This window comes from Lepus europaeus, chromosome 2 (assembly GCF_033115175.1).
Source record: "Lepus europaeus isolate LE1 chromosome 2, mLepTim1.pri, whole genome shotgun sequence".
Lineage (NCBI taxonomy): Eukaryota > Metazoa > Chordata > Mammalia > Lagomorpha > Leporidae > Lepus > Lepus europaeus.
The window spans coordinates 111,337,129-111,357,194 of record NC_084828.1 but is presented as its reverse complement, the minus strand read 5'-3'; the positions used below and the strand labels follow the sequence as shown (position 1 = coordinate 111,357,194).

General features: G+C 38.8%; 1 protein-coding gene across 9 annotated transcripts in view; it reads right to left on the bottom strand.

The window, feature by feature from the left end:
• The window catches only part of MECOM (MDS1 and EVI1 complex locus), a 603,498-nt gene that overhangs the window by 16,495 nt on the left and 566,937 nt on the right, over positions 1 to 20,066 (bottom strand). For 5 of the 9 annotated variants that reach the window (XM_062212089.1, XM_062212065.1, XM_062212105.1 and 2 more), the window contains 5 exons: positions 18,288 to 19,644; positions 14,695 to 14,782; positions 9,092 to 9,118; positions 2,491 to 2,657; positions 1,363 to 1,440 (listed from right to left, as the gene is read on the bottom strand). In XM_062212089.1, the coding sequence (XP_062068073.1) occupies positions 1,363 to 1,440; positions 2,491 to 2,657; positions 9,092 to 9,118; positions 14,695 to 14,782; positions 18,288 to 19,644 (1,717 nt within the window). The remainder of the gene's footprint in view (positions 1 to 1,362; positions 1,441 to 2,490; positions 2,658 to 9,091; positions 9,119 to 14,694; positions 14,783 to 18,287; positions 19,645 to 20,066) is intronic. The other 4 variants (XM_062212071.1, XM_062212080.1, XM_062212114.1 and 1 more) reach the window with 3 other exon arrangements.

Below are 20,066 nucleotides of genomic sequence, written 5' to 3'. Positions count from 1 at the left end.
CAAGAAAACAAAGAATTTATGAAAGCACCATGATTTTCTGACTGTACAAGTCCCTATAGTTTTCTCCTAAAATTTCAATTATCTCCAAATGAGCCTTGGTCTTTGTATGGCTTTATTCTTGCATGTAAAAAAAAAAAATCCTTGAAACATGATATTTTACTTATTTACTTAAATTAAAAAGCTAGCATTCTGACAAAAATAAGCTTACAAATATGTAATGCACAAGAATTTCAAAGAATGAGTTTATATTACTTAAGATGAATAACATTAATTCTTTTTTTTTTTTTTTGATAGGCAGAGTGGACAGTGAGAGAGAGAGACAGGGAGAAAGGTCTTCCTTTACCATTGGTTCACCCTTTAATGGCCGCTGTGGCTGGCGTGCCAAGCTGATCCAAAGCCAGGAGCCAGGTGCTTTTCCTGGTCTCCCATGCGGGTGCAGGGCCCAAGGACTTGGGCCATCCTCCACTGCACTGCCGGGCCACAGCAGAGAGCTGGACTGGAAGAGGGGCCATGGGGACAGGATCCAGTGCCTCGACTGGGACTGGAACCCAGTGTGCCGGCGCCGCAGGCGGAGGATTAGCCTATTGAGCCACGGCGCAGGCCAACATTAATTCTTAAATGCTTAGTAGCTGCACTGTGTGTAAGATATTGCACATTACATAATTCAGGTTATATTTTGAAACTAGCTGGGAAAAGTTTCTTAATTTCATTCTTAAATAAACAATTATATTAATTAGACATGTCCCATGTGCCATATGTTTAACTCTGAATTTAACAGAGTAACTTAGGGGGTACTTCAGGAAATAATTGACAGAATTTTCCTCTTTTCTTATAATATATTGTATTTTAATATCCATTTACTATCTGTTCTACCCTCTAATTCCACATATTTTCCTCCTCCCTAATTTTTTTTCCTTTAAACTTCATAATAGGACTTGTGGCTAGTGGACACTGACCTTGCTATGCCAGAAAAAGTGTAAATTGACTGTTATATCCTAGCAGAGATTCAAGACTTGCAAAAGGGAGGTTGCAGTGTTAATACTTTTGTAAATTAAAATAGTGTGCATTGTTAACAACAGAGAGCACTAATAAAAAAATTTTAAGGTAGCTAATATTTTATACGTGCATATTCTGTACTAAAGAGTGTGCTATTGCTTTTAAAATAAGTTAGAAAGCCTCTTTTTAAGAAATTAAGACTGTTCCAACTTCTTTATCCTAGCTATTAGTCAATTCTTCCTTGACTCAAAATTGAATAAACATACATTCAGACATGCACAAAAGTAGCCTTCTTTAAAACTGCCCACATGCTCACTTTACTTTGACAATATTTATCAAGATATTAAGCAAAAATCATTGTCAAACCTGTAAGGCTGCTCCCCTGTGTGTGTTCTCAAGTGCCGGGTGAGGTTTGCAGACCTTGGAAAAATCTTGCCACAGTATCTGTTATGAAAAGATGTTTATAAGAGAAAGTCAGCACAGTGGACTCTGTCACTGGAGTTGCATAGCAGCCAGACGCCTATTCCTGATTTAATTAGTGTTGCATGGAACTCGCATGTCTTTGGCATTTCAAATTCGCAACAAAGCCATTCTACAGATATAAATAACTACAAATCTGAGCCGTGTCGTGAGATCTGGTTGAATTTGATCAAGCACAAGCAAGCAGTTTATGAAAACAGACTTTAGTTTTGATGACCCCCGTGCGTTTCTTTTATTAGTTCTGTATCTCTACATAAAGAAAACCGAACCAGACAAGGGGATAAAAAAATGACAAGAGTTTGTGATTCTGGGTTGATGTAAACAGATTTCAAATGTTCCAACTCATTTTACATGTCAGCCTCATGACAACTCCCTATACATTGAATGGTATCAGATCAGACAAGATTCTGAGACTTCATCCATCAAGGTATGTTCCCATGAAAGCTTTTCTGGAAAGAAAATGACACATTTTCCAAAGGGAAGATAAATTGATATGCCTGAGTCAGATATCATAAATTTCTAGACAATTCAGAAACTATAAGCACGATTTATTTAAACACACAAATACACATAGAAAGAGAGAGAGAGGGAGAGATGGATCTTATTCAACCTTATGGATCTTATTCAACCTTCATTAATGGCCTTATTCTTCAGTGCTGTGACAATTAATAAATGTATACTTGAGGACAGTAGTATTATATTTTTGGATGAAAATAATTAACTGTGAAGGAAAATGCATAAATATCAAAGTGAGACAACTAGATAGTATTTGGAGTATTTCCAATCTCATTTATCACAACCAAATGGCCTGTGTTAAAACTCTCATTTAGTAATAATTTTTTAAAAACACGATTTTTATATCTCGCTAAATAAAGATCACTTTGAAGTACCTGAAATCTATCATGGTTGCTATTCATCATCCAATCAAGAATAATTTCCAAAACAAACAGCAGAGCCTTTTGAGATCAGAAGGGAGATTTGGGCAAAGTCAGACGTCATGAACAGAGCCGTTACCTGCAGGTGTAGCGCTCCTTTCCCTTCCGCAGGAGGTTCTCTGGCAGAGCGTTGGGAGGTGCTCTGAAGTTGAACATGGAGGGCACTGACTGCAGAAGCTCGCTGGCCTCGGGCTTCAGGGAACTGAAGCTCTCTAGCTTTTCTGCCATGTTCTCAATAGCCGACATCTGAACATAAAAAGCACAGGACCGTGAAGGATCTGGCATCCTTTCTTCTGTCATAATCTTGGGCAAACCAACAACACATTAACAGAGACGCATCAAATCTGCTGAGTACAATGGGTGCTAGCAAAAGATTGGAATGTCCGAGTAGTAAAGTAACAATGAGAGGATTGATTTGTGAGTAACAGAAGCAGAGGCAAGGTTATCAAAGGACAGGTGAACTTTTTCCACAAGAACTTGGTTGGGCCATTTTATAATTTAATATATAACTGAGCAATGATACAAAACAGAGATAAGCCAAATTATTTTATATTTAATTAAGCAACAGCTGTAGTATTACATTGTGGACATCAACAATCTAGAAGAAATTTTAGATGCTATATGCTTTGCCTAGGTAACGAAAACCCTAAGAACCATGGACTCCCATGAAAAGAACTCACAGAATGGAAGAATGTCAAGTGTTTCAAAGTTACAGGGCAAGCCAAATGTGTATAACTTAGCAAGAACAACAATGGAAAAGATAGACTGCCTAGAATTACATTAAATTAATGTCTTGGTATACTTGATTTTAAGTAGAATTATATATAAAGAATTTAGATGAAATATTTTTCTGGGCAGATACTGAGCTAAAATGTCAGTTGATGATATTGCCAATATAATTTTATTATGACATAACTTGGCACGCATGTGACAGGAGAGGGAGGAAAGTCCATGTGACCTTACTCTTAGAGAAATATTCTTAAAGAAAAACCTACCTACCTAATTCTTCCCCACTAACTCCAACATATTTTACTTATAGTCTTCACGTGTTTATCTACCTACACACAAATTTTACGGAATCACAATTGGAAGGTACCATTTACTTTTTAAGTTAGCTTTATCTTTAATGTCCACAATTAGAAGGATGCCCCCCCCTTTTCCCCAACTGTTAAATTTCCTAAGTGCTCACATGTTATTTGGAAGCTTCCTACTGAAGTTTTAAGTAAAAACACAAATGCTCAGATCATCTTGGTAAATCAGCTCACTCATTATTTATTTGGTTCTCAGGGCAGGATGTCACTAGAGCACTCCAAAATCTATCGAAAAGTGTTTTCCTATTATATACATTCACTATATCTCTCAAAGAGCTGGGCTAGCAGACCAGAAGACACCCAAGGACCAAGATGGTAACAACTGCAAATGCAAGGCAGCTTGTAAACCCAAGAGGCTGTTCTTTTTGCTGATCAGACAGCAAGACAGGAATGGGGCCCTTGTGTATGAGTTCGAGGGAAAAATGGAAGTCAACATTTGCAGCTCAAAAGGTGAATTAACAAAATACATTTTCTCTGGACACACAGCTGGACAGAATACCATCAACCTCTTAAACTAGAGCAAAATCTTAAAAGAATGGCCTGGACATGAGTCTCTTCACACAAAGGGAATATTGTATGCTTGATTCTTCAAATGACTATTCATGTTCTAGTTAGCTTTCTTTCTTTTCTCTTTATCCTGGTGCCTGCCCTCTCATTTCATGCTCAGACTCCTAATGCTAGCTACAAATTGCAATGTACGGGGTACCACTGCCAATTTGCCAAATGTCTTTCATCAAACACAGTGCAAAAAAAAAAAATCTCAGAGGAAAGTCAAGATACATTTACTTGTCAGACGACAAATGTGAACGCATTGGGAGGCAGTAAGGGCTATAAGCTCAGGGGTTTGATTCATAATCACTCAGCTGCTAAAACATTCTCCACAGATGCAAGTGGACAGCACATTTGTCACTATGAAGGATTCTGACACATACTGATCACAGGGCAGAGATATGGAATGATGATGCTGCTCAGAGAGGCTGGAGGAAATTTGGTCTCCACAGAATACACTCATTACCCCCTTCTAGCCAGAACATTAGCATGTTCACATTACTTTGCATTTGGTTTATTAAAAATCAATCCAGAAAAAATTTGTATGACACTATTTTATTTGCATTTATTCCTTCTAATTGTTCCTTGTAGAAAATCATATTGATATTCCAGCCACCATGGAATGAATTGTCTGAGTGAAAAATGACCTCTGGTCTTCAGGCTGATTAGCAGTAACAAGCAAGGGTAAGGGTCATGGTCGCATGTATTTATTGGGAAGAACAGTAAGTGCATGGGTGATGACTATAAATGCTTTATTTATGTACATTTAATATTTGGCTAAAGTTTCATTATCTAGTGGTTTTAAATCATTGAAGTGTCCACCCTGCTGACACACTCAGTTCCCTGCTGCAATACATCTTATAGAACTACTTTTCCTTTTATATGGAAAATAGCTTACTCATGACTATTATTATTCTCAGCTTTCATCTCCAGTACACATAAACTACAAGTCCTTCAAGTTATTTGAAAGCAATTGGCTGTTGAGAAATGTGTCTTGCTTTAGTAGCTGCTAATAGCTAGCTCCTTTTGAAGAAAGATCACTGTGATTACTTTACCTCAAACTGTTTCGATTTGGGCAAACCATTAAGAAACAAGAAAATATATTATGGGCTACATGGCTAAATAACGGCATTCTTGAAGCTAATAGGAAAAAGAATAAGGGTTGCCCAAGTACTACCCTGTTACAAGCCACCCCTGCCTTCAGCTTCTGGTGTCAAATGAAAAAAGGATGAAATTTGAGTGGGGAAAGGCAGAAAAGGAAGAAGGGAAGTGAGTTAAGGGGTAGCTATTGGCACCACACACACACACACACCACTCTGCCGAGCCGGCAACCACTGAAGCAACATAAAAGTCTTCATTGAATCCTTCCTTTCATCTTTGTAAAACATGCTCTTACAACACTTGACCTCAGTTGGAAAGAGGCTGGAATAAATTTCCCCATTAGGACAGACAGAGGTGATTTAGACATCTGCCAGTGGGGGGCCTCTAATAATTCTGTAACCAACATCAGCCCTAGTCTGTACTTTAGATTAAGGCACTGGATTAAGATGAACTTTCTCCAGTAATGGGCCAAAGCCCCAACTGCTATCTGGTCTGACAATGTTCCTCCAAAAGTAACGCATTTTACAGAAGTAATGAGTTTTGATATCCGTTTTAAAATCGGACTTGGTATTTTAAAAATAAAGATAGATTGGGATAAATGGAAAAGAGTCTAACTGTTTTTTAATGATGAAAAACCCAACTGAAAGGGAAAGGGCAATGTGTACAAAAATGAATAAGAAATTTGCTGAGAATGGAGAAAATAAAGGAAGAAATGCTTGAGCACATGTTTTAGAAATGTATTGCTGTGTGACCCACTAATGTCACAGGCTAATCTCAGATCAGTAAAGGACAATTTTTTCTATGGAACAGTAAGTTTTATTTACATATATAATAGTTATTGATTGTATCTGTAGCCAGATGTCTGGAAGAGGAAGTTGTTTCACCTCCTTCCAGTTCCCAAGAGGCTATTAACTTTATACTGACGCAAACTAATATTTAGACATAATTCCCTAGCTCCTACCAAAAAATGTAGTTATCTCTCTAGTTAAATAAAGTTAGTATTTTTAAAAACATTTCAACAGGCAAGATATAATCAACGGAGTCCTAAGCACTTAGCTTAGCATTTATTATCTGACAGCCAATAATTGATGACATAAAACAGTTTCTCATTAAAACTATTACAGTGACAACTTGATTATATGAAATGATATGTCCAAAGGCACCATGAATCATGTAACCTCATGGCTCACAAGTTAGCTTACCCATGGCTTTATCAGAAAATAACTATCTCTACAAACATAACTTATGATGGGAAAGTTTGCAGATTCAATAGCTTTCTATATTTATTCATCTGATAATCTTAAAAAATCTACAAATCATGGTCATTTAAGGAAAAAATAAATATTTGTATTTTATGTTTATCTCATTTCATGCATCACATTCAGCAGTAATGAGTATGAAATTAATTTGTGATTTTTACAAAAATATTATAAAACTATATGTTTAATATTTCCCCTAATAATTGTCTCTTAATATAAATATAAATAATATTACTGAAAAGTCTGTGATTCAAAGGAATGGAATGATTTCTAAAGTACTGCAATGGCAGTTGCTATGTTGTTGTAGTAGAAGCAAACAGTCTAATTTAAAGCCTTGATTAGCCCTGTAAGTTGGTAGACTAATTGGCCATGAATGTATCAAGAAACATGTTAAGCTTCAAGCAGCTAACAACACAGCTACTGCTTATTAAGTCACATTGTTCCCTAAAAAAGATGGAAACCACGAGGCATGATACTTAGCACAGACCTCTGCCATGAAAGGCAGAGGAAGAACCCTGGAAATTCAGGCCAAAATGGAAGAATAATCAAAAAATCACCCCCATGGAAAGTGTTGGGCACATAGATTAAGACACAGTTTGGGGGCCTGCGCAGTGTCTTAGAGGGTAAAACCGTCTCCTGCAGTGCTGGCATCCCATAAGGGCGCCTGTTCAAGTCCCAGCTGCTCCACTTCCAATCTAGCTCTCTGCTATCACCTGGAAAAGCAGTAGAAGATGGCCCAAGTCCTTGGGCCCCTGCACCCATAAAGGAGACCCAGAAGAAGCTCCTAGCTCCTGGCTCCTGGCTTCAGATGGGCACAGCTCTGGCCACTTCAGCCAATTGGGGAATGAACCAGAAGACAGAAGATCTCTCTCTGCTCTGCCTCTCTGTAACTCTGCCTTTTAAATAAATAAACAAAAATCTTTAAAAAAAAAAAAAAAAAGATACAGTTTGGGACATCCAGTCGCAAGTCAGAGTGCCCGAGGTTGGCGTCCCGGCTCTGCTTCTGACTGAGAGGCAGCAGATCCCTGCCCCCACGCAGGAGACCCAGACTCAGTTCTGGGATTCTAGTTTCAGGGCAGCCCAGCCCCAAGTTGTTTTAGGTACTAGGCCAGTCAACCAGTAGATGGAAGATCCCGCTCTCTCTCCTTCCATTCAACCAGTGGATGGAAAAATCACTCTCTCTCTCTCCCTCCCTCCCTCCCTCTACCACCCACCTTTCAAATTAATTGTTTTTTTAAAAAAAAAGAACCATTCCATTTATATACTTACTGCACAAATTTGCCTTAGTCTCTCTCTCCATAAATAAATACTTTTATACTCTTTAAATAAACAAATCCTTAAAATTCTATCAGAATGATAAAATTCACAGTTTGTCATGTATTCCACAAAAGAGTGGAATCTCTGGTAAAGAAATACTAGCATAAGCTGGCGCCGCGGCTCAATAGGCTAATCCTCTGCCTAGCGGCGCTAGCACACCAGGTTCTAGTCCCAGTCGGGGCGCCGGATTCTGTCCCGGTTGCCCCTCTTCCAGGTCAGCTCTCTGCTATGGCCAGGGAGTGCAGTGGAGGATGGCCCAAGTCCTTGGGCCCTGCACCCCATAGGAGACCAGGAGAAGCACCTGGCTCCTGCTTTCGGATCAGCGCGGTGCACTGGCTGCAGCGCGCCAGCCGTGGCAGCCATTGGAGGGTGAACCAATGGCAAAAGGAAGACCTGTCTCTCTGTCTCTCTCTCTCACTGTCCACTCTGCCTGTAAAATTTAAAAAAAAAAAAATTAAAAAAAAAGAAATACTAGCATCAGATTAAAAAAAAAAAACAGGAAGTACTAAAATGTTCCAACTAAAATTAATTTATTATATAACTATATGGTGGATTTCAAAATCTGAACTATATCCCAAGATTTTCCCCATGCCTTAGAAATTCCCATAATTTTGAGTGAATAAAAGAAGTAAAAGCAGGTGCTTAGAGGAAATTTTTGGAATATAAATTATTTCCATTAACCTATGCTTTATTTGGGGGTGAAAACTAAATAAGTAGCATTCTTTGTATCCTAAATGTCTTTCCCAATTAAAAAAAATAAAGCTATTCCCTACTATCAGTAACTGAAACTAACTGTACCTATAACTACTGATGTAGAGTTGACAAAGAGCCAATGCTAAAACATCCATTCATTAGTTAGATGTGAGCTTTTAAACAACTAGCCCTATTTTTCCAAATACCGAGAACCACTGTCTGCAGTGGGACACGTGAATGAGTAATTCCAATGCCAGCCTGTGTCTACCCCTCAGTTCAGGTTTACTCTTCAGAAGGCTTCATCAATAGCCTCTTCAATGTGCTGACACAGCCTCCCCAGACAATGTTTGCACTCAGTGACTATTTCCAAGTTCTTTTAACAACACACTCCCAGGTGTCCAGAAAATTCCACACCAAGGTACAATTACGTGGAACAAGTCAGATTTGTCAAATAAAATGGCTGTATACACTTTTTTTTGGGGGGGATGCTTTCTAAATGACCAATGATGACAGAAAGGATTGTATAGCTTCACAAAGCAGGGAAATGAGCTGCTGAAGCCTTATCATTCAATGGAAAAGAGCTCAGAGCTCCATGTCTGTACAGCAACTTACAACATAATTCTTTTTAATGCTACATTACTTTAGGCAAAAATATAACCAGGAAACTTACCCAAGTTCTCTGATCAGGCAGTTGGAACTGGGAGCAAAATTGAGACAAAAACAAAAAATTATTTCTGTGTAGGTATCTTTATTACAATCTAACCTTTGAGAAATTAACATTTATTAATTTAGTGCATTTTGCTTATCCTGTATCTTGAGAAAAGGTTTGGAAATGATAATTAAATAGCTTTTATAACACTGCTATGTTTCCTCTATTTGCCTAAATTAAATCTTAGAATCAAAGTTATAAACTAGAATGCACTTTTTCCTAAGAAAGATAAATGCTCTGTACTACTATCAAATCTTAAAGCAAAGTTGACACTTCCTTTCCATTGGTTACTCCCTATAAAACTATATCCCCTAAATTTTACTTTAAAACTCAAAAATTAAGCAATTCTCTGCCAGTAAATTCAATCTCCTACACTTTTATAATTAATAATAAGTAAAATATTTATCAAAAAGTAAATCATTGAATAACAAAAAGGAATACTTGGGAATTCACTACTTGATTTGTTAGGATGCGACTGAGACCATTAGTAGGTAGATCCCTTAAAAACATTAATTAAAATAAATAAAAAGGCCTCGTTATGGAAATTTTTGACAAGATTCACTGGCAAAAATATCACCGGTTTAGCAGCTCTTCCAGGAAACTCAAAAGTTATATCCCCAATGATACCATCTTGTTCAGTTAGAGGAGTTAGTAAGGAAGACACCTAGTTCCTAAAGGATGAAGGCTCTATCACAGAAGAAATCTAACAATGGGAAATACTTGAAAGTAAATCAAGATGAATGGCCAAAAACTTAAGTGATTTTCACAGCAATTTATAAATACTTTGAGAAAGACTAACTGGGTCTGGCGCTGTGGCATAGTAAGCTAAGCCTCTGCCTTCTGTGCCAGCATCCCATATGGGCGCCTGTTTGAGTCCTGGTTGCTCGTCTTCCGATCCAGCTGTCTGCTAATTGCCTGGGAGAGCAGAGGATGGCCAAGTCCTTGGGCCCATACACCCAGGTGGGAGACTGAGAAGAAGCTTCTGGCTCCAGGCTTTGGAGCAGCCTAGTTCCAGCCACTGCAGCCATTTGGGGAGTGAACCACCTGATGGAAGATCTCTCTATCTCTGCCTCTCTCTATCTATAGCTCTGCCTCTCATATAAATAAACAAAATCTTAAAAAGAAAGGACTGACTTATTCTCAGGTGTAACAAGGCAGTCAAGAAGAAATAAGTAAAAGGAAAAAATATATAAATGAATAAATAAAGGGCAGAAATGTCAGCAAAGGAGAATCTTTGTTGAAGATGTACACAAACATTTGAAAATAAAACTAAAATGTGTAAATGACCAACAATGATATTTAATGACCAACAATGGTATTTAAATTATAGGAAAATCAAACCAAAGAATAATAGCCAGTTTTACAGCAGTTTAATTTCCAAATGATTTCCATGGCGGTTCACATGAGCTACCAGTGTGAATGCCAAGTGCCTATGGTAGAAATCAATGAAGCAGGCATTCCAAAGATCACAGACCACCACTCCCTCCATCTTAACTGTCTGTGGACACCACCTCTTTCACAAAATTATCATTTAAACTAAAACACCAACAATAATTTTTGACTGCATGTCCAGGGAGAGCCATTACAATGCCGATTTCTCTCTTATGTTAAACTAACTTATTTATAAGGGAAAATGGAAGGCTGAACAGCCCTCCAGTGGCCTGACAGAGCAAACACACCTCTTTAAAATGTGGTGGCCACTTGGGAAGCGACCCAGCCAACGGAAGCCTATCTCTGTCTCTTCCCCTCTCTCCATAACTCTGACTTTCAAATAAATACATCTTTAAAAAAGCAAACTAGGAGCCAAGTTTAGATCCTGCGTATTTATCTTGTAATTTTGATATATGTGTTCGTGTGTTGTCTACGCACTACGACAGATTTTTAAAGATATGTATTGTTATTAATCCAAAAGGCTGCAGGAAGTTCTATTAATCTTTAGATATAATTCAATAAACGCATATTGAGGCATTCATTTATCACTGACTGAAGACCATAGGCTGGGAAGGGATGTGCTGGGTCCAATACCAAAACAAAAACTGCAAAATCAGACCTGCCCAGAAAACACTACTATGGAGCATTTAAATATCTGTTTAGATCTTTTCCCTTAAGCATTGAGAATGTGATCTCCTTTTTACTACCAGAATCCTGAGATAAAGATAAGGCAGATATTATCCCCATTGTGAAGATGAAGATCTAGAAGCCCAGAGAGGCCATGTGATTTGTTCCAATACACTTTTACTGGAAAGCAAAGGAACGAATGGTCTTCTGCAAACACTTAGCTATGGAATCATGGCAAGCCCTCACACCAGAGGCACGAGCCACCCCCAGTGCTGCCCAGAGAGGTCACACTAAGAACACAGGGAGCTTCTGTCCAAGCACTTTTAGATACATGGCACAGCCTTAATGAGAGCTCTTCCACACGCCAAGCACAAGGCTGACTACATTATGCATGTAAACATGGACCTGCACAGCTACCCTGGTGAGGCAGAGTGGTGTTCTACTACGCTGATGGAAAAGGCACAGAGAGATTAGTAATATTGCTTAAAACCTAAGAATGTTTGTTAATATTTAGTGAATCAAGTTTGAAGCAGTTACTTCCAACCTCAAACCCTACATAGTTGTTGTTTTAGAGTAGATCTTGAGGCTAGGATGGAATTGATCAAGTACTAGAAAAAAAAAAATCTGCTGTAACCTCAGAACATCTGAGTCAAATTTTCTGAAAATTTGATGAAAATGGGAAAGACCCAAGCTTGTCCTGCTTGCATCCCAGCAATATACAGATTACACACTAAGACACTGTAATGATCATATATTTCTGTAGTACTTGGGAATTAGCCTCTTCCCTAAGCACCCTGAGTAACTCTTGCTTCCCTGGCCTCTTCCTTAATGGTAGCCCTACTATTCGGCCAATAAAACAGTTCCCAGTTGGTACAGCAAAGGCCTCCAAAATCCTGCTCCAGCATAGCAGGAATCCATTCTGATTATCTGGTATTTGGGTCAGATCAAGAGTTAGATAAGTTAGATATTTGAATTATCACTCTTGGGTCCTGCTCTAACAGCAACATACAGCAACAGATGGTCCCTTCCACTCTGCAGTGGAAAGAAGTCGCCCCCCCGCACTGGGTTCCCTCAGGCTCACATGTGAAATATTGAAGGAGGGATCACAGTGCCCCATGCACTGGGCACAAGCACCATCTCTCGTGATCCTCCATTAACTCTGGGAATATTAAAATAGAACATGTCTTCTCTCATAGTGTTTTATTAAAAATGTTGACATACCATATTAAAATCAGCTGCACGTATATATATATGGAGTGAACGGCAGACAAAACTGCCCATATAATTGACCAGCAAACACACCTTGATTAGCTAGAAGTCTTTGAATTTCAGAGTGGGTAGGGATCTTACACCCACCTCTAATTTTACAAACAAGAAAACCAAGAGCCCAGTAGACTGTTTGCTCAAAAACACTGAACTCTAGTCTTGTTTTTTTCTCAATTGTATCATACACTCATAACAACACCAGCGTACTTTATTGAAGTACTGGTTCAAGTTTAAGCTGCTCTGCTCCAATCTCACTCTCTGCTAATGTGCCTGGGAAAGCAGCAAAAGATGGCCCACATGCTTAGGCCCCTGCCTTCCACCTGGGAGCCTGAATGGAGTTTGGGCTATTGGCTTTGGCCTGGCCCAGCACTGGCCATTGTGGGAATGAACCAAAAAATGTAAGATCTCCCTCTCTCTCTCTCTCTCTCTCTCACACACACACACATTCTCCTCACTCCCTGACATTTTGCCCTTCCAATAAATTAAATATTTTTAAAGAATATGACAATAATGTGATTATTATAATTAAATGTACATGAATATTATATCATCACAAGTATTTCTTTAGAATAAGAAAGGAAGTTATCAAGAGAGATGTACAGGGGATGAGGATGGGGGAGGGGACACAGAGAGAGGTTGGCTAACGTATGCCAAAACACAGTCAGATGAAGCAGGTTCTGATGTTCCCTAGCACAGTGGGGCAACACCAGTTCACAATATTGTATTATATACTACGTACAGCACTGGACGAGAGGAGTTAATAGGCTTTAAACATAAACAAAAGGAAATGGAATCACCAGCTGATTTGATCAGTTTATGCTGTACATATCTGTTGAAATATACAAATTCCATAAAAATACACAAGTATGACATATTAATCAAAAACTTAAAAAATAAGAGATGTACTTTATATAACACCATGTGACACAAAATGCACATTATATTCAGGTTAATTAGCCCAGGAAACCTTGCAAGTGTTAATTAGAACATCATGAACATAAGATGTAAGACCCTGATAAACATTTGTTGTTCTAGAACTTTCTTGTTTTCTGTAATTATGTAAACAGTATCCTTCCTTATACTTTTTATACAAAATTAATACCACTAGTATGTCTCTAAACCCTTAATATTAAAGCATGTATTTTCTCAGTTAGATATGAAGTGGGAATTTTTGAGCAGTAACAGCTTTTTCCAGCTAACACAGGAGATTGCATTGGATTTCAACTCATACTCTTTGCTTATGGCTTTGGGAATGTACTTGAAAAAAGTAGACACAAGGTAACAGAGAGGCAAATAAAATTTTAAATCATATCCCAACATGAATAATTTAATTATCCCATAACGTTCCAAAAAATAGCTTGTATAAGTTTCTACCAATTGTTTTGGAGGATCATCTTTTGGGGGTTGAACATATCAGATCAGAACAAAGTATGGTTTCCAATCATTTTCTTAAGAGTTTTGCTATCTAGACCAGAGTTTGTATCTTTTAAAATAAAATAAAAAATAAATTAAGAAACTTAATTCAAGAATGTATTTATTTGTTCTTTCAATACAGCTCTGCAGACGATGATCGATATGGAAACCAGGATTTTTTTTTAAAATCACTAAATGAGTAGGGACATAGAGATGAACCAGTTAGATAATACTGCTTTGTACTTGTATTTTCCTTGCAATAAGAAACTGTATATATTTTGATAAATAGACACAACTCCATTCAGCAAATAGCTCTGTGTATTGTGAATTCTTGTGCAATTACAGATCTTTGCTGGAATGCCCAGTGGTCTCTAGATAAATTCCTTCACCCTCTATGGTAACAACTTGTCAGGTAGACTCATTTCCTGTTTTTATCTAAGCACTAAAAGAACAAGAATGACCTTTATGAGTTTGAGAGGAGTCACAGTATGATCCATATCTTAGTGTCAGCAACCTTTAAACACAAAAGACAATTTCAATGTTTATTTTTCTTAACTAAGTTCTGCTCATTCCAAAATGCACTTGGGCTTAAGTAGTTAGTAGCAGACAATAATTTAACACCAAAATCATGTTATTCTTACACGTATGTGAATTGCTTTTTCTTTAAAGAGCTTGGGTTTTAATTCTGCTAGAATTTCCTGTGTTCTTCCACAGCAGCGTCATAGGAAATCCTAGTGTTCTCAAGATTTCTTTCATTTCATTGCACCTGCTTTTCAGGATCAACAAGTTAGTTTACAAGCTTGAAATCTCAAGTTCAAAATACTCACTTGTGGGTGAAACAAGAATCCTGGAGAAGGTCTCAAGTATTTCTCTTTTAAAGCTTCAAGTGGGTCAGTTAGTTTTCTTTTCTCTACTCTGAAAGGTTAAAATTAGATTTTGGAGATGAATTAGTCTTACATATCAATCACTACATAATTACTGACATTTAAAGTTACCAATAAAGCAAATGGTAGGTTTCTGGGAAGCACACTAATAAAAATAGAAGGATGCCGGTTCAGTTCATGAAGGATACTCATGGCACTTCTAAATGCTCCTATTTATAATGGAAAAATTCCACCGAATGACTAGTAATGACAATGAGGAAATATGAAGAATGAGGAGTCAGTGAATTAGAGTCATTTGTCACAAATTCAGTACCTTTCCATTTGAAATGGAGACAAGAGTGAGGCCTTGGTGATTCTGAAGTCTTGAGAACAGAACTAATTTTAAACATGAAAAGCTATTTTTTTAAGAAGAAGTTGTCCCCCACCAAAAAAAATTCATTAGTTTCTTCTATATTTTCCCTTAATAGCAAGGGAGTTCCAAACATCCTATATGCCCTACTAGACACACACACACACACACACGTTCATATGTACACACACAAACATGTACACATACACATTCTTCAGATACCACCTGGTGATAAACTGAACAGGTTAGAAGAAGGTGATAAGGACTTTTTAAAGATAGGGAGAGACATATGTGTATAAAATTTACCTATCCCTGTTGCTTCAGAAATATTTGCCACACTATTTTGTATTAAGCACATAAGGAAAATTATTTCATGAGTTACACTAAAGTATTTCTTCTACCAACTGCTGGTATTTTTCCTTTAAAAACTACTGAATGAGTATACCTGAAAATATAATTTAAATGAGTAAAGATAGTTTCCACTTCGTAAAATTTTAAGTATGTCATATTTTGTATATCCTATTTCACTTATTGAAGTAGGTGATATTGTATCCATTTTATGGGTGGAGATAAAAGTTTAGGACAGGGGAAAGTGAGATTTCAGCCAGGTCCTGAAACTGTAATTGGGATTTAGTCCATTCATGATTTTGGTAAAATGACGGGCTTAGGGCCTTAATCAAAACTGAAACATCAGAGAGAAGTTGGAGATGCAAGGAAGTAAGAGGAAGGTTAGGAGGTGACAGAGATGAGTCCAATGTACACACGGAGGAACTGGAAGCTGGTTTTGATTGAAAGGGTCTAAGAAGTTAAGAGGAATTATCTTCACAAAGGACTGAGAGATGTGTCATGCGGCTGGAAATACGACCTTACTGGAAATGTGTAACCTATAATCTACATGTATAATCCACAAGGTATGTGCTTCCTTCTCCGGAACTGGGACTGCCATAGGAATCAAGATATAATCACAGGGAAAAGTCCCAAATATGGTCAAGATAGCTCCCAGATATTTTGTACTGTTTTATTATATTCCCTGTGTCATATTCAAATCAGAGTAACCCTGGCGGTGTTCCTTTGTTTATGTGTTGTAGATAATATAAGCAGAAATAAGGACTTTTAGGGCCAGCACTGTCAGTTGGCTAAGCCTCTGCTTACAGCACTGACTTCCCGTATGGGCACCAGTTCTTGTCCCTTCTGCTCGTCTTCCGATCCAGCTCTCTGCTGTGGTCTGGGATAGCAGTAGAGGATGTCCTAAGTGCATGAGCCCCTGCACTCACGTGGGAGACCTGGAAGGAGCTCCTGGCTTCAGATGGGCCCAGCTCCGGCCATTACAGCCATTTAGGGAGTGAACCACCAAATGGAAGATCTTGCTCCCTGTCTCTCCCTCTTATATTTTATGCTTATATTTTAAATGTTATAAATTATTGTTTATATTTCTTTTAAAAACTACTGGATGAGTATTCTAGATTTATTGCTTATGTTATATTTATGTTATTAAATTGCTATTTATATCAATTAAAGAAAACTAAATTTTTTTTTTGACAGGAAGAGTGGATAGTGAGAGAGAGAGACAGAGAGAAAGGTCTTCCTTTTTGCCGTTGGTTCACGCCGGCGCATCTCGCTGATCCGAAGCCAGGAGCCAGGTGCTTCTCCTGGTCTCCCATGCGGGTGCAGGGCCCAAGGACTTGGGCCATCCTCCACTGCCTTCCCGGGCCATAGCAGAGAGCTGGCCTGGAAGAGGGGCAACCGGGATAGAATCCGGCACCCCAACCTAGACTAGAACCCAGTGTGCCGGCGCCGCAAGGCGGAGGATTAGCCTGTTAAGCCACGGCGCCTGCCGAAAACTAAATTTTAAAAGCTAAATCACAGGCAGCCATTTGACCTAAGACACAAGTTAAGACTCCCACACCCCATATCAAGGTGCCTGGGTTCAATTCGCAGCATGGACTTCAAATTCCAACTTCTTGCCAGTCTAGACTCTGGGAGGCGGCAGGTGATGGCTCAAGTAGTTAAACATTGCCAATCATATGAGAGACCTGGACTGAGCACCTGGCTCCCAGCTTTAACTTGGCTGTAGCAGGTATATGAGGAGTGAACCAGCAGCTGTAACTCTGTGTGTGTGTGTGTGTGTGTGTGTGAGAGAGAGAGAGAGAGAGAGAGAGAGAGAGAGAGAAATTGAAACAAGTTAAATCACTTTGAATGGTTAAGTAACTATTACAGAATACTGCCTAAGAGGTATTTTATTAAATATGTAAGTTTCACCTAAAGAATTTTTGGATTCATAAACGAACCTGAATAATTAAGCCATTAAATAGAGATTCTGGGGCCGGCATTATGGCATTGTGGGTGAAGACGCCACCTGCAGTGCTGCATCCCATATGGGCTCTAGTTCAAGTCCGGGCTGCTCCACTTCTGATCTAGCTCTCTGCTAATGTGCTTGGGAAAGTAGTAGAAAATGGTACAAGTCTTTGGGCCCCTGCACCCACATGGGAGACCTGGAAGAAGATCCAGGCTCCTGGCTTCATATGGGCCCTGCTCTGGCTGTTGTGGTCATTTGGAGAGTGAACCGATGGATGGAAGACCTCTCTCTCTCTCTCTCTCTCTCTCTCTCTCTCTCTGCCTTTCATATAAATAAATAATTTTTTTAAAAAAATAGAGATTTTTCTAGGATAACTACTCACGTTATAAACAAAACAGATTTGTGTGATTAACATTACATTTACTTAGAGCTCTTAAGAAATCTATTGAGAAACAGAATATGTCCGACAGATGCAAAGGATGTGTTGATGGGTTAACACAGAGTAGACTCTTGCATATAAAGGTACCCATACATGTTTGCATAAATCCTCCAGGAGTATCATTCTTCTGCCACTTGACAATTCACTTCAAATACAACTTTTTCATATTTTCCACTCCAAAAAAACAATGTTTAAAAATAAATTTATTGCCATGGGAAAGAAATTCTGTTGGTTTATTCCAAACTCAGAGATATCCAAAAGTGAGTCCAAACCTACAGAGCCAATTTTCTGAATTAAAAAAAAAAAAAAAACAGATTCACAAGATCAAACAACTTGACTCTCTCTCTCTCATAATAATAATAAAAAACCTTTTGGGGAAGATGGGAGTTTGTAGTGTTAAAACCACCTTTCGTATCTGCACTCACATTTCATCATCTCCTACTGGCCCTTACCTGTAAATAGGGTCCATAAAGAAAGGAGTGGGCCTGGCATGCTGCAAGGAACCATCTGAAGCTGGTCTTGATTCAACATTGCTGCCTTTCTTTTCCCCAAACACATGGTTTTTCCGAGGCTCAGTCAACTTCGTCCCACTGGCTCTACTCCTACTGCCCATACTTAGATCCAGGGGCTGGTCTTGGCTTGTGGCAGGCGTGGCTGGAGGCTTGGAAGGGACTGGAGTCAAGGGCTTCTCATCCTTTCGCTTAGTGGTGAGATCAAAGGGGGACTCAGAGCTGCCCTTCTGCAGTTTCTTTACTTCATTTGGTGATTGGGGTTCCATTTTCAAAGGTAACGATCTCAAGTCTCTATCAGGAAATGGGTACATTGATTGAGAGAATGCTGGAAAAAATGGGAGGGGAAACATGGAAGGGTAAGGTAAAGCTCCAACTTTTTTGTCTTGCAGCCCCACCAGTCCTGTTGAACCAAAGTATTTTTCAGCAATAGAAGCAATAGCCTTTATAGAATCATTCACAGCTCCTGACACCGCGGTTTGCTCCTCTAAAGATGGTGAGAAAATGGAATGATTGCTGTATTCTTTCTTATTATTTATTGAAGCCAGATTCTGCAGAGGGCTTACTTTGTCTTTGAACATTTTACCATTTTCTTTAAATTTTTCTTTATCACTTTCAATGTCACTTTCCAGATCAGAGCCCGAGGTGGTTTCCAGGTCACTGCCACTTGGTGTACTGACATCATCAAGGTCACTACTCTCTGACTGGTCACTGATTTTCTCAAGGGGCCTCTCTTCAAAGGACCTCTCAGCCTGGAGCTCCACTGGCTTATTGTCCCCTACAGGTGGGTGTTTAGAGAGTGCCTTCAAAATATCCTGTGTAGCTGGCAGTATCTGAGGATGTGTCATGAGGGGACTTTGACTTTTGTTTGTCTGTTCAGTACTTGATAGTCCTTTAACAGGAGAACTAGCAGGTATCAAAGGAGGCCTGTGGTACAAGCCGGAAGGAAACAGACCAGGGAAGCTAAAAGAAAATCCAGGAGCTGTTGGAAAGGTAAGACCAGCAGGATGCCTATTGGCGCCAAAATAGTCAGCAAGGCCCGGGTTGGCATGACTCATATTAACCATGGACGTTTTATCCATAGCTGGGGTTCCAGGAAGTGAAATGCCTTGGCCAAAAAATCCACCTGCCGCAAAATGGTTCTTGCCCTCACAAAACCTCCTGTGTTTATTTAAGGAAGACGTAGTGCTGAACATTTGTCCACAGTCTTTGCACTTGATTTGGGTTCTGCAATCAGCATGCATGCGCTTATGTCGACAAAGGTTTGAAAACTGAGTATAGGATTTATGGCAGACCTCACCTGTGTGCAAACAACAAAAAAGAATCTCAGGCTTTATGGCAATTGCTTCTGAATTTAGCAAGTATCACAATTGGTTTACCCAAAATTTCAATTAAGAAGCCAGGAAAAGATATCGGGGGTACAATCTGGATGCTCCAAACACAGAAAACCCCCAAAGCAAGGCATCCAACCTGACAAATGTCTCCAGGCAGCACAAATATTCCATATATATAAATAAATAAATAAATAAATAAATATTTTGTCATCCCCCACTGCACAATATTTTGCATAATATTTGTGTATTTAAATCTTTACGGAAAAGTCAAATTCCAGCATGCACTGACTCCCCACCCAATAATGACACTAATAGAATCTTGAAAAAAAATTACAAGTCTCAAGACATATTAGGTATGAAGCATAAAAGGAACCCTTTTAAAATTTTA